General features: G+C 37.8%; 1 protein-coding gene across 1 annotated transcript in view; it reads left to right on the top strand.

Moving 5' to 3' along the window:
* IDS (iduronate 2-sulfatase) overlaps positions 1-13405 on the top strand; it is a 480980-nt gene that overhangs the window by 134237 nt on the left and 333338 nt on the right. The window contains exon 3 of the mRNA XM_044057590.1: positions 12974-13151. Within this exon, the coding sequence (XP_043913525.1) occupies positions 12974-13151 (178 nt within the window). The remainder of the gene's footprint in view (positions 1-12973; positions 13152-13405) is intronic.

The following is a 13405-nucleotide window of genomic DNA, read 5'->3' on the forward strand; positions in this document are numbered from 1 at the left end:
CTTTAACTGTGAAAATGGTTATATCGAATGTGAGGAAGAGTTTAGCAACTTAAAGTATAGTGGTTTATTGAATGAAGAAATGTTACAATTCTTATGGATAGAGTATCCTGTCATACCAATGTTTAAAACACTTACAAAAGTGCATAAAGATCTACGGAACCCACCGATGGGACCAGTAGTCTCTAGGAGGGGTTGGGTTACAGAAAATCTATCCATATGGATAGAATGCACATTAAAACAGGTATTGCACATCTTCCCTAGGGTTTTCAAAGACATAGGTCATTTTTTTAACATCACTATATGAATATTTACAAGGAAGTGGGTATCAAGATTATATACTAGCGATGTTGGACATTAAAAATCTGTCTACAATCGTAAGCAATAAACATGGTATCAATGCCATCAATGCTATATTAAGGAATATGGATAGGTTTGATGTTAATATGAAAAAACTTGTGAATTATTTAGACTTGTTTTGGAAAACAGTGTTGTTTTGTGTTGGGGTAACTATTATTGTCAAAGACAGGGTATCGCGATGGGCACACCATGTGCCAATTCATACGCAAACCTCATCCTAGCTTATTGGGAGGAGACAGTGATTTTTAATATTGACTATAATCGGAAAACATGCTTATGTTATTATACAAGATTTGTAGATGACATTTTCTTTTTGTGGACAGGTACCCCTAGTGAATTGGAATGCTTTGTGGAATATTTAGAATCCGGTACGGATGTTTTAAGATTCACAATGAGTCATTCTGAGACTCAAATTGACTATCTAGATGTCTGTCTTAGCAAAGATTGTGATGGTAATATACAAACGTCACTATACAATAAAAATTGTTGGAAGAACAGGCTTTTGACAGCATGCACCCTAGATATACATACAATAATATAGTAAGGGAACAGGTTAATAGGATTTCTCGGTTGTGTATGGATGATGCACAGTTTGATCGAGAGATTATGGATTTAAGGATGAACGTGAGTTATAGCCGGCCTTAGGCATAGGCCAACTAGGCGGCTGCCTAGGGCGCCGCTCTAGCAGGGGCGCTTTTCCAGTATTCATTTGGTGTAGGTAGACCAGGATGGGAGCACCAGGTGGTGTGAGAGGGGCGCCATGAAGCCCTTTTGCCTAGGGCACTAGCTGACCTAAGGCCGCACGTGAGTAAAAGGGGTTATAAGAGAACTAGGGTAGATACAATAATAATATAATGAATGAAGCAAAACTATGTTTCTCAGCAAAAGTACAACAAGAAGGCAATGTGGTTAGGGATGGTAATACATCTAATGGTAGTAATAATAGGATGTGTATGATGTTAAAAAAACAATAATGATATAGGGGGCATTTGTGAGATTATCAGACATAATTGGAAAGTGTTATTAACAGATGAGAAGATGGGTAATATTGTTGGACTGGCAACAGCTTTTGGTTTCAGAAGGAATAACATTTTAAAGGATTTACTTTGTCAAGAGCAAAAGATTTTTAAGGGAAATAGAATTTTATCTCATCGTAGGGGTACCTTTGCCTGCAGACAATGCAAGGCATGCCCTCATATTATGGAACATAATCAGTTTGTACATCCCCTGACAGGAAATATTTCCTAAATGATTATGCAGATTGTAGAACATGGAACGTTGTTTATCTCGCAATGTGCCAAATGTGTATCTTGTTTTATGTGGGTAAAACGAATTGTATGTTGAAAGATAGAATTTTGAGGCATCTTTCAGCCATAAGGCTACAGAATGTACATATGCACTTTATCAGCATACACAAGGGAATTTTGGTCACACACTTAAGTTTATGGTCTTACAAATCATGCATACTAACATCAGTGGTGGGGAGGATTTGGTTAATCATACTGAATTTAATGAGATGAAGTGGATTATTGAACTGGCAGCAGATAGACCCTCTGGTTTAAATGGGGTTATACCTTTAAAACCAGCCTTAAAAAGGAGGAGGATGTAATACTGAAACTTGATTGGTTAGTGTTGTAACTAAAATGGGTTCCGGCGTGTAGTTTGCAAGACATTTCCCTGTGAGCTACATCGCCGAAACCAAATGGCTGCAGCAGCACTTTGCCGTAGTGCAGTATGGCTGAAAAGCATAGCCGCTGCAGCTGTAATCTATGAACGGGCAGAGACAGCCGTACTGGATGTGTAACACATTCCTTATTCTCATTCAAGGAATGAATTTATTTATATATATATATATATATATATATATATATATATATGTGTGTATATATATATATATATATATATATATATATATGTGTATATATATATATATATATATATATATATATATATATATATCTATAAAAAATAAGTAATTAAGTAAATCCGTTCATAGATTACAGCTGCAGCGGCTATGCTTTTCAGCCATATTACACTATGGCAAAGTGCTGCTTCAGCCATTTGGTTTCGGCGATGTAGCTCGCAAGGAAATGTCTTGCGAGCTACAAGCCGGAACCCATTTAAAATTTGTGCTGTAAAGTATATCTGATGAAGGGCTTGGCCCCGAAAGAGCTCATGATATTTGGATTTTTATGTGTGGTTTTATTAAAAATGTGACTTGGCCTGGTGGTCAGACTGCTTTTTTATTTTTATTTTTTATTTATTTTACTTTATACAATTTGACTGTTCATAGGCAGTAGACCTTAGGTGGAAGACTTTTAGTTTTGTTTGCTTTAGATTGTTGTGAACCTATTGGGGCCAGTCAGGGTACAGAAACTGGTGTTGCCCTCCTCTTGCTAGAAGCATGAGACGTAAATGACTTGTGTTCTGTAAGTGTGTCTTTTGTTGGCGGTCTGCTTTCTGTGTCTTGATCTGTCCCATCATTTTGTCTTTACCTGAATTTATAGACCACATATGTTGAGAGCTGCATATATGTAATTGGGTGTTTTTTCTTCAGTTCTGCAAATACTTATGGTCAAAAGAACAAGGACTGCACGACGTTGTGTCTCTGCAAATTATAAAACTAAAGTTTAAGTTACTGTCAGTGGTGCAGTATTGCCAAACCATGAAAAGATTAACACTACAGCAAACATATATTTCTCAGGCTCCCTTGCACTTGGCAGGTGACAGAAAATGAGTTCTGCCAAGGTAGAAGGTATTTATGCCCGTGATTTCCTGGATTCTAAGTAGTAGCATACTTAACATTACAGCATTGGAGTGTATACATTATTATCAGTTGCCTCTGAGGAATTAGTGCCATGGTGAAACATTGTTCAGCTAAATGGCACTGCAAAATCCTCCCCCTGATTTAAATAGATCTATGCTTCCTGTAAGGAGGAGAAAGCAAAACATTTTTTTATTTTTTTTATTTTTATTTATTTAACATTTGTTTACTGGGAAAGTCCAACTGGACACAGGTCCTTTTTCAGCAGAGGCCCAGGAGAAAAGCTCCATGAGTAATAGTAAATTTTAATGCACACATTACAATAATCAGTAAAGTATAAATTAAACAAAATGTAGTGTACATAAGAAAATACAAATTTGTTACATCTTGACAACAATACCTAGGCTTTGAACATAGCTAGTACTATTTGTAAAGTTTGACTTTTGTCAAGATATAAGGTTAGACAGGTCGGTAGGAATAAAGGATTAAAGACTGGGGAAGAAGTTTGATATGGTTGGGTTATGCTGTGATGTATCAGAGCATTCATGAGGGGTTAGTACAGGAACATAGCCACTTATTTTTTAGATAAGCTGGTAATTGATGGCTTAAAGTGGTTAGCTGATGAGATTGAGAGACTGGAGAAGGGAGTTCCATACACAAAATATATAGCTGGAAAAAAAAGATTCTCCTGCAGTGTTGTTTGCCTTGGAGACGGTGAGTAAGTTCTTGTTGTTAGAGCGAAGTTGTCTGCTGGAATTGTAAGGAAGGATGAGATTTTGTAGTGCATTGGATCTGGTTGGTTGTGTTACAGTTTTGTGACTTAGAGAGAGTTGGTTGTAAAGAAGAGTGCTGGGACGTTCAAGCCAGTCTAGTATCCTTAAAGGTGTACAATGATGTGTTCTATATGGGCAGTCAGATGCAAACTTAGGAATTTTATTATAACATGCTTCTACCTTAGATAAGTCAGTTTTCCTAAGATTAGTTAAAATTGGAGAGGCATATAGTAGAGTGGAGAGCAGATGGGTTTGTGCTAATGTAATTTTGGCCACTTTGGTCAGGAACCTTTTGTGACTGTATAGACTTCCAAGTTTCTTATGGGCTTTTTTATTGTTAGGGAGACATGCAAGTCAAATTTTAGGTTATTGTCTATTTCCACTCCAAGAAGCTTTGTATGGGTTGTCAGGGAGATGACAGTGTTGTCTTTGACTATTATGTTAAATGGTGGGCATGAGATAGGTGTCTTGTTAGGTTGAAAGAGTAATAATTTCATTTTGTTTGGATTCAGGATTAGATGGGCATTGGCTAACCTTGTTTTAACAGGAGTGAAAGATTCCTGTGTTTGAGAATGAAGAGCTGGTAGAGATGTGACAGCACAGGTAAGTGCTGAATCATCTGCATACTGTATTATAGAATTAGTAAAGAGAGAAAGAAGAGCTGATAGAGATGCGGCAGCACAGATAAGTGCTGAATCATCTGCATACTGTTATAATTAGTAAAGAGAGAATGAAGAGCTGATAGAGATGCGGCAGCACAGATAAGTGCTGAATCATCTGCATACTGTGTTATAGAATTAGTAAAGAGATAGAAGAGCTGATAGAGATGTGGCAGCACAGATAAGTGCTGAATCATCTGCATACTGTATTATAGAATTAGTAAAGAGAGAATGAAGAGCTGATAGAGATGCGGCAGCACAGATAAGTGCTGAATCATCTGCATACTGTTATAATTAGTAAAGAGAGAATGAAGAGCTGATAGAGATGTGGCAGCACAGATAAGTGCTGAATCATCTGCATACTGTATTATAGAATTAGTAAAGAGATAGAAGAGCTGATAGAGATGTGGCAGAACAGAAGTGCTGAATCATCTGCATACTGTATTATAGAAATAGTAGAGAGAGAATGAAGAGCTGATAGAGATGCGGCAGCACAGATAAGTGCTGAATCATCTGCATACTGTTATAATTAGTAAAGAGAAAATGAAGAGCTGATAGAGATGTGGCAGCACAGATAAGTGCTGAATCATCTGCATAATGTATTATAGAATTAGTAAAGAGAGAATGAAGAGCTGATAGAGATGTGGCAGCACAGATAAGTGCTGAATCATCTGCATACTGTATTATAGAATTAGTAAAGAGAGAATGAAGAGCTGATAGAGATGTGACAGAACAGATAAGTGCTGAATCATCTGCATAATGTATTATAGAATTAGTAAAAAAGAAGAAAAGGACAAGCTTAAAGACAAAAACAAACTTACAGATCAGCATTGAGCTTCCCAGGAACATATTAAGGCTGGAAATATCAGGAAAAAAGGTGTTCCTACCCCAGGTAAGAGATGGGCAGTGCACCCATTTAACTTTTATTCTCCTGTGTGGTGGATGAGTTTACAGTTAGGTAATGTCTACACCTGAAGATCCATCTAGTTGCAGGGCTATGATTTTGGGAACAGAACGTGACATAAAACTGCAAGGGTCCTTGTGGAGATTTTAAGAAACAGCATTGCTGTCTGTTTAAACCTTGTTTATCTGCACTACAACTCTGACAAATTAACACAACCTATATTTCATTAGGATGTGTTCTTTGACTGTGAGGAAGGAACAGTTATGAACTTTTTAAAAACACTGCTTATATAAGCAGTGTAGACACGTGTTGTCCATTATTAACCTGTTGAGTCAACTGGTCCAAGGAGCCTTTTCAGTCAATGAGCAGGCCACAAGAACAAGGGAAAATACAGTACATATATAGACTATTAAATATAGCCAGTCAGTCAGCATATTGTAAGGAGATGGGGGAATCTGACATAGACATGGGTAGAACATGCAAACTCCACACACACACAGTGATAAAGTCAGAAAATGACCCAGATCATGGAAATGTGAGGCAGAGATATTTTTGCTAAGTCAGTCTGCTGCCCCTGAAGAGAAAGGGAGAGAGGACATTTGTCACTGCACACGTTCTGTTTCACTTTGCAAAATATGTCTCACCCACTTTCTGTAAATTGCAGCACAGCATCCCTGGATGGAGCATTCATTCATCCATCTGTCCATTTAGTTAAGTGCTTGGTACATTCTTTCAATCATTTGTCTATTCCTCTGTCTCCATGTGTAGTGCACTGCATTCATTGTTTGCTCTCACCAGTTGCTTTTCCTGAGCTAACAGGGAGAACTTCATGCCTGGTCCTGATGCATCAGCTTTTGGAACACGAGTAATAACTTAAGTTTCCTCGTTCAACTAACTGTTCATGTTTGATCAGCTTGGTGGCTCACTGGTTAAAGTTTTTGCCTCACAGTTCCATGGTCCAGGGTTCAGTCTGACCTCAGATTATTGTATAATTTTATTTTTTTTGCTCCAGTTGTGTGTGTTTTTTTTAAATTCCACTTTCCACCCACCCTTACAAAAACATGCTGGTTGATTTGTATATGAAACATTTGCTGCTACCAATGCATTTCCCCTTGTTTCTCATCTGTGGAATGGCTGAAATTGGCATTAGAAGGACAAGTTACCTTACCTTGTCCACAAACAAATAAATAATCAAAGCCATGACCACCTAACATAGTTATGAACCTAGATAAAAAGTGACTTGGGACTAATCAGAACTAAATTGTACCAGCATTTCCTCTCATATTCCAGAAATTACTGATTAGCTATATTAAATCATGTATATTGCATTTTCCATTGTTCTTCTGATCTGTGTTGTAGCTGAAATAGCTCTAAGAAGAACTACTTCACTTAAATAAAAACAAGAAATAAAAGGATAGGTACATAAGGTAGCTCCAAGTCCATGGAGATGCCTACACTGTGATGAGGATATGTTTGCTGAGTGGATTTTCTTCAGTTATGTTTACTTGCAGTGAAAACCACCTGCACTTGTACTATGTGAGCTCATGGTGCACTGCCAGTGAACAACACAGTATTGTGTGCCGCCAATACTGTGGAGTTGATGGTAGGAAGATGTGAGGGCCATATCTCCCACATAGGGACCCCCCCCCCATCCACACGCAAAAATAATAATATATGATGTTTTAGGTATGTCCAACCCATGTTTCTCAATGTAGGAAAATAGATTTATTTGTTTTTGGATGACCTTTGTGAAGAAAGGGAGGCAGAAGAAGCGACTTTGGACTGCGAAATGTGTCATTTGCTGTTGACCAAAAATTAAGTAAGAATTGCAGGAGGCATTTCTATTTGAGTCATAGAACAAAGACAGCTACTGAGGCAAACAGTCTGTAAGAAAGGGGGTATATACCCATGAGCAAGTCCTTTTTGATAGGTAGGGATACCTACCCTTTGTGGGTACTGATATGCAGGGATAGCCGCAATAGAGGCATGCTATGTCCTTACATTTTCAGTGTTATATCCCACCAGACAGTAATGTGGAAAACTTTTAGTATCCGAACATAGCTTGCCTTCTCCTTTCACCCTATTTTTCATTGTTAGTGCTTTCTAGTTATATGACAGAATAGAAGCACTGCCTGAATAGCACACCACACCGATTTATACTCGTCCAACTCCCAAATGTATGGCATTAACAATATTTTAATTATTTTGGAAGTGGCGGTAACAGTGAGGCAAACAATAGTGTCCTCATTCTTCTTTTTAGCATACATTAGTTGAGGGGTTCTCAAGGCATATTTTAGAATCTTATGTTGCAAATGCTGCTGTTAAGCTTGTGGTAGCACCTTAACCAGAGTGTAAGTTGTTTTGGAATCTGGCCCCATTTATGGTAATGGCTTTAACAGTATAATATATGATGATGTTTATCAGCTCTAATGCAGAAGAGGGATAAAGCCCTGACTATGGTACAGATCACCTGAGTTTGATAACTGGCTCAGGTTCTTGATACAGTTGACATTGAGGATGGATGTACCCATCCCTGGGTTGTGGGTTGTAGCAGGTCTTTGAAATAGGAGAGTGAGCTTCTGACTGGATCTTTTAATGTTACTTTACCTGCATTCAATCTTGCTATGCTCTAAATTTTGGTATGTACTCATTTTTGTGTACAGTATTGTTGATTGAAAGACTGTCATGTATTTCCTGCTCACTGAGCTCAGATTATGGCTGAAAAGAGTCAATAGACCAGCCCTTTTACCCGGTGAACAATTAGTAAATAATTACCACAATAATAATATGGGGACACTTGTGTAGTTTGTCAAGCTGCCAGTGATCAGTAGCCTTCATTGGGCAAGTGCATGGAACCATGTAGTTGTGTAGGGAAGGTGTTGTGGCCCCTGCATTGATGTTAGTCACATGTCCCTGTGCCCAGGGAGTGTTTAAATATGTAAATACTTTCATTGTCAGGATGCCGATGAGCACTCCTTCATAGCTACTTAAATTAATCCCTCTGCCAAACGGTTCCATCCCTACTGCATGTGGAGGTGATCCCTACCACTGGGGACCAAATGGGTTCAGATCTAATTGAGGGGTGGAGGCTTGATGGTTGGCAGATGGGCATAGGAGCTGAAAGCATGTAAAAGTATATATTTGATGATGTTTGAGACCTAGATCCCTGAACTGGTAAAGAGCTGTCATAACCACGATTGTGATTTATTTAATTCCCATCTCTGTAAAAATCATCTTACAGTTGAATTTTAAAATGTTAGCTTAGGCTGATGGTAAGCAGTTTGAGTTTGAACTTTGAAAATGTGACTCTGTACTGTAAAAAGGTAATGTAGCTCTTGTTTTTAATTTTAACCGTTTTCTTTAATTTCTGATGGCAAGCTCCCAAACTAAGTGTGTTACTTCTGTGATGTCATTGTCCAAAGTTTGTACCCCTGCCCTTTGTATTTCCTTCTTCCTGAATATAGTTTGGTTGTACACAGGCAATTTAATTATTATCCAGTTTGGGAAACTCTTAAGACGTGCATGCCTTTGTGCTTTCTTGTACCACTGTATTGAAACATTCCTATTTTTTAGAGAAGTTATATATATCTTCCATGATGCCTTTAAAGGAGATGCTTGTAACTGTCTTTGTAGGTATAATAAAAGAAGACAGTACCAGCCCAGCTATCTGGAAGTTTCTAAATAAGTATATGTCATTTGTGAATATTAATATGATTTGTGTAGAAGTGTGACAGAAGGAGATACTGCCAGCACAGCTATATGGAATTTTGTAAATAATTATATGGCATTTGTGAATGTCAACATGATTCATATGCTTGTGTTATTTGAACTGTACTGTATGTTATGTGTATATCAAACTGCTAGTACAGAAGTGTGTGCAAAACGTCAAGAAAATAGTTGAAATTAAATTGTTTTATAACTGCACCATAAAAATTGTTTCAATGCAGCAAGGAGACAGGATGTCTAAAACTAGGGAGCCTTTTGCATTGTTTTGTAAGTGTTTTATTGTTTGTCTTCCAGCAGCTGCAAACATCTGAGGGCTATGTATTTTCACAGGGAGATGCTAAATACTGGCAGTTTCTAGCAATGGGGGGTTTTCACCTGGGATAGTCAGATGACAAGAAGTGATGTCAAGCTGCAAGTATCCTAGCAGCAGTATTTCAGATATTAATTTAAGAACTCTCTGTGAGAGAGGTAGGGCATTTTCTATTTTGTCTTTGACCTGACAGCAGCAGCTAGAAAAACCAACTCACCTGAACTGTCTTGCCTGGCTGTGTAAGAAAGTTAACTATGGTACAGTAATTTCTGTTAGATTCAGACAGGAATATAGTGAAGCATAGCCTAGATGTTTTCTTTATTTATCTGGACTGTCCTGCAATGCTGCTTTAAGCATTTCCTGTGATTTTGAACGTGATGTAACTGTGTTTATTTACAGAGTATTTTCTTGTTCTTTTATTATTTATTATTAAATATATTTAAACCTATCATTGTGGCTGATATTTGTGAGACGCATTTAAGTTCTGGGAGTACTTGCATATTTGTTTGGTGACATTGTGTGGGCAACTACTAATAGTGTTGCTCTTGGTCAAACTACCATTTGGATTAATAGTAACATTAAACAGTAAGACTGGGCACCCTTTATTAAGGGCCTTAAAGTAGCTGATAAAGAGTTGGCTGGTGGCAGTGATAACTACCTTATAGTCTTGGCAAAAGGGGACATAGCTCATAAAGTGTGCCAGTCTTTCCCAGGGGTGTGTGTATGTTTGTGTATAAATCAAATCTCAGAGTTTGTTGTCAGCTACTTGGGCAGGGACATGAAGCACTGGTTTGGAAGAGAGTGCTGGAGGTCATGGCTTGGCCACTCAGCTGAGATTTCAACTCTATAGCTGTGCCAGTGGGGAGTCCTATAGGGGATCTGGAGAGAAAGGGATAAACCAGCCCCAGACTGACTGTGGTCTTTGTGTGCTCTTAAGGGAAATTGCACTTTACTGTTTGTGTACTTGTCATCTTCCCAGTGTATACGTCCCACACTGTTGCCAGTGGTGAGGATTGAGGCTTCTTGATTACTGGATCAGTGCTGGGGCATCACAATAGGCATACACCATGCTACTGGAATTGTCACTTGATGTTTTATTGCCTGGAAGCATACCTCTCAACATTCCAGATTTTTGGCTCCTATTCTTGGTCTGTACCTCATAAAATTTGCAGTTTTCTGGCAAATCACAGAGGACTGAAGTCATACATTTGAGTTATATACTTCATACCCTTTAGAAAAATGCATTCAAATACAAATCCTCTTATGCTAGCAACTTTCTTAGTTTATAACAGCAGTATTTAAAATTGGTCCCTATTTGTGAACATTTGTCCCTCTATTATTTTAGGTCTGTCCAGATTTCTTGCACTAAGATGTTTAGAGGTATGCCTGGAAGTACTGCTGATAACGATTTACATTTAATTGTTTGCATTACTAAGAAGTATGTGAGTTCAGACTTTTTTTGAGAAGCAAACGATACCTTCTGTCATAGGTTATAGTGACTGTGTTCTTATTGCATTTCGTTTTTCCGGTTGCTGGCTGTTTCACTCCTTTCCTTCATCCTGTGTCCCATATTGTCCCTTGCCATCTTCTTTTCTTTTTGTATTTTTATTAAATTTTTCAATAAAGTTAAAAAGACATGACTTGCACTGTTGTACAGTATATTAAATCGATAGTTTTTTTGGTCCTCTCTTTTGTTGCTTGGTTTGTTTGTACAAGATGTTGTGTTGCAGAATTGTATTTGTTATATATGTAACGTAGTGTTTGTCTTCCTTTTATTGAGAACCTTGTTAGGTCTGTGTTTGCATGCAATATTCCTGGAGGTATTTTTTCCCGTTATGTAGGGTAGTGCTTGATTTTGTTCTTTTGTAAAAGGAAAGTGCATGGAGAAATAACCTGGCAACTGTCATGAGAAATGTCTCCAATTGTAGACGTATGAAAATTTTCAGGCTCCATGCTGTTTCTTCTGCTCACATAATGTTTTCTTTGTCCTGCTTTGCATACATGTCAGTCTGAGGGGCATTTCTGCAAAAGCAGATAAAATGTCGTTCACAGTAAAGTAACTCCAAGGTTTATATATGCTTTGTGCTTTGCAACACTAAATATGCAGTTAATCTTCTGAAAGCTACATCACCTCTGTGACCATGCGAGAGAGAGAGAGAGAGAGAGAGAGAGAGAGAGAGAGACCCCCAAGAATGTTAAGAGTCCGTCAAACTACATAAATACTGTCCGGCGTTTTGTATTGTTCTGTGTATGTGATATACGTGGCATTGTATGTGTTCTGTTGAAGTTTGTGGTATAGTAATGCAGCTGTTAATGTTGTAGGTGAATTGTAGATGCTCTAAAAGTATGCATGCATTATCTTTGTGCATCTCAAGATAGACTAGCATCTTGTCCATGATTTGTTTCTCTGCTTTACACTCCTATGTGCTTGGATAGGCTTTGGCTTCTTTGCAACCCTAAACTGGATTAAATAGGTAATTTGGTGAATAAATGTGTTCTGCAGGTAGCTTGGTTGTTTTGTTATAGCTGTATAGATAAGGTAAAATCCATTTTTATCATAAGTGTAAATATTCTTTGGGGTGTACCAAATTGCTTTCTATTAAGGGATATGTGTGGGTATGGAAGAAGACGCTGTGTAGGTTACATTTTCTTCTCAGCTTGAACTGTTAACTCACAAGCTCCAAATTGGAGTCCCTCCTGCAAAGGAGACCTGGCTTGGAATGGAACCCTGCATATGTTTGGGTTATTGGGGTCATACCTTAAAAAAAGACATGTTTATTGTCTACCAAAGGTATGGCAATGAAAATGAAAAATAAAAGAAATATTAAGCAATGCATGTTAAATAATAGACAACCCAGAACTTAGTAAGAAGGCAACTGCGGGTTTAATGTTTTCTTAAATAATTTCCTTTCTGTAGTGGGCCATCAGTGCATTGTTATACTTTGATGCCACAGAAAGAAGATATTGAGACTCCCTGGAATAACCTGGATGTTGTTTGTATGGCATGCTTATCTTACCCACTGAACTGTGATGAATGCTTTGCAAGTGTATTAACCATAGACTTCAAAAGAATGTGAATAAACATGCTTCCCCTCCCCAACAGATTGCCATGTGCACGGATTTGAAATGCGGACTACTGTTACCTGTAACTTTGAGTGGTCAGAAGTGTGCAAAAACAAGTTATAGGGTGCTAGTTGGACTGTAATCATTGCTTTTTGTCTCTGTGTTTTCCTCAGTACAAAATACAGTTTTACAGTTTGTAGCAGTTTAGTTCATATTTATAGAAGTCCTTGAATGCTTCTGTAGTTTCTTAAATGTTCAGAAACAAGTTATAAGTGAACTGTACACGCATTTTGCCTCTACTTTTTCATGTGTATAAAACACAGTATGTACACATTGCAGTAAATGAATATAGGAGTAATCATTTCATGTTTGTGGAATCCCACGAATGATACAGTAGTTTCTTTACTGTCTTTACAGCAAGCCTTGTGTGCTCCCAGCAGGACATCATTTCTTACTAGTCGCAGGCCTGACACAACACGTCTTTATGATGTGGGATCTTACTGGAGGAATCACGCTGGGAATTATTCTACACTGCCTCAGTATTTCAAGATGAATGGCTATACCACAATGTCTGTAGGGAAAGTTTTCCATCCAGGTAATTTATAACCCATTTTATGAAGGACATCAAAAATGTGTCACTGTCTGATCAGACTGTGTCATCAGTTGAACATTTTCAAATAATTATTACAGTTTGTAATATGAAAACACTGCATCAGTACAGTGAGGTCAAAATATTAAAGTAGGGATGACCATTTTAAATTTGGTTTTGCATATAATTCAAAGTATTTCAATTAAGTTCCTTTTTTTTTTCTCCCACACTTTATGGGCAGAACTGGAGCAGAAAATGCA

The sequence above is a fragment of the Protopterus annectens genome, chromosome 15.part0 (genome assembly GCF_019279795.1).
Source record: "Protopterus annectens isolate FY-2018-M chromosome 15.part0, PAN1.0, whole genome shotgun sequence".
Classification (NCBI taxonomy): Eukaryota; Metazoa; Chordata; order Ceratodontiformes; family Protopteridae; genus Protopterus; species Protopterus annectens.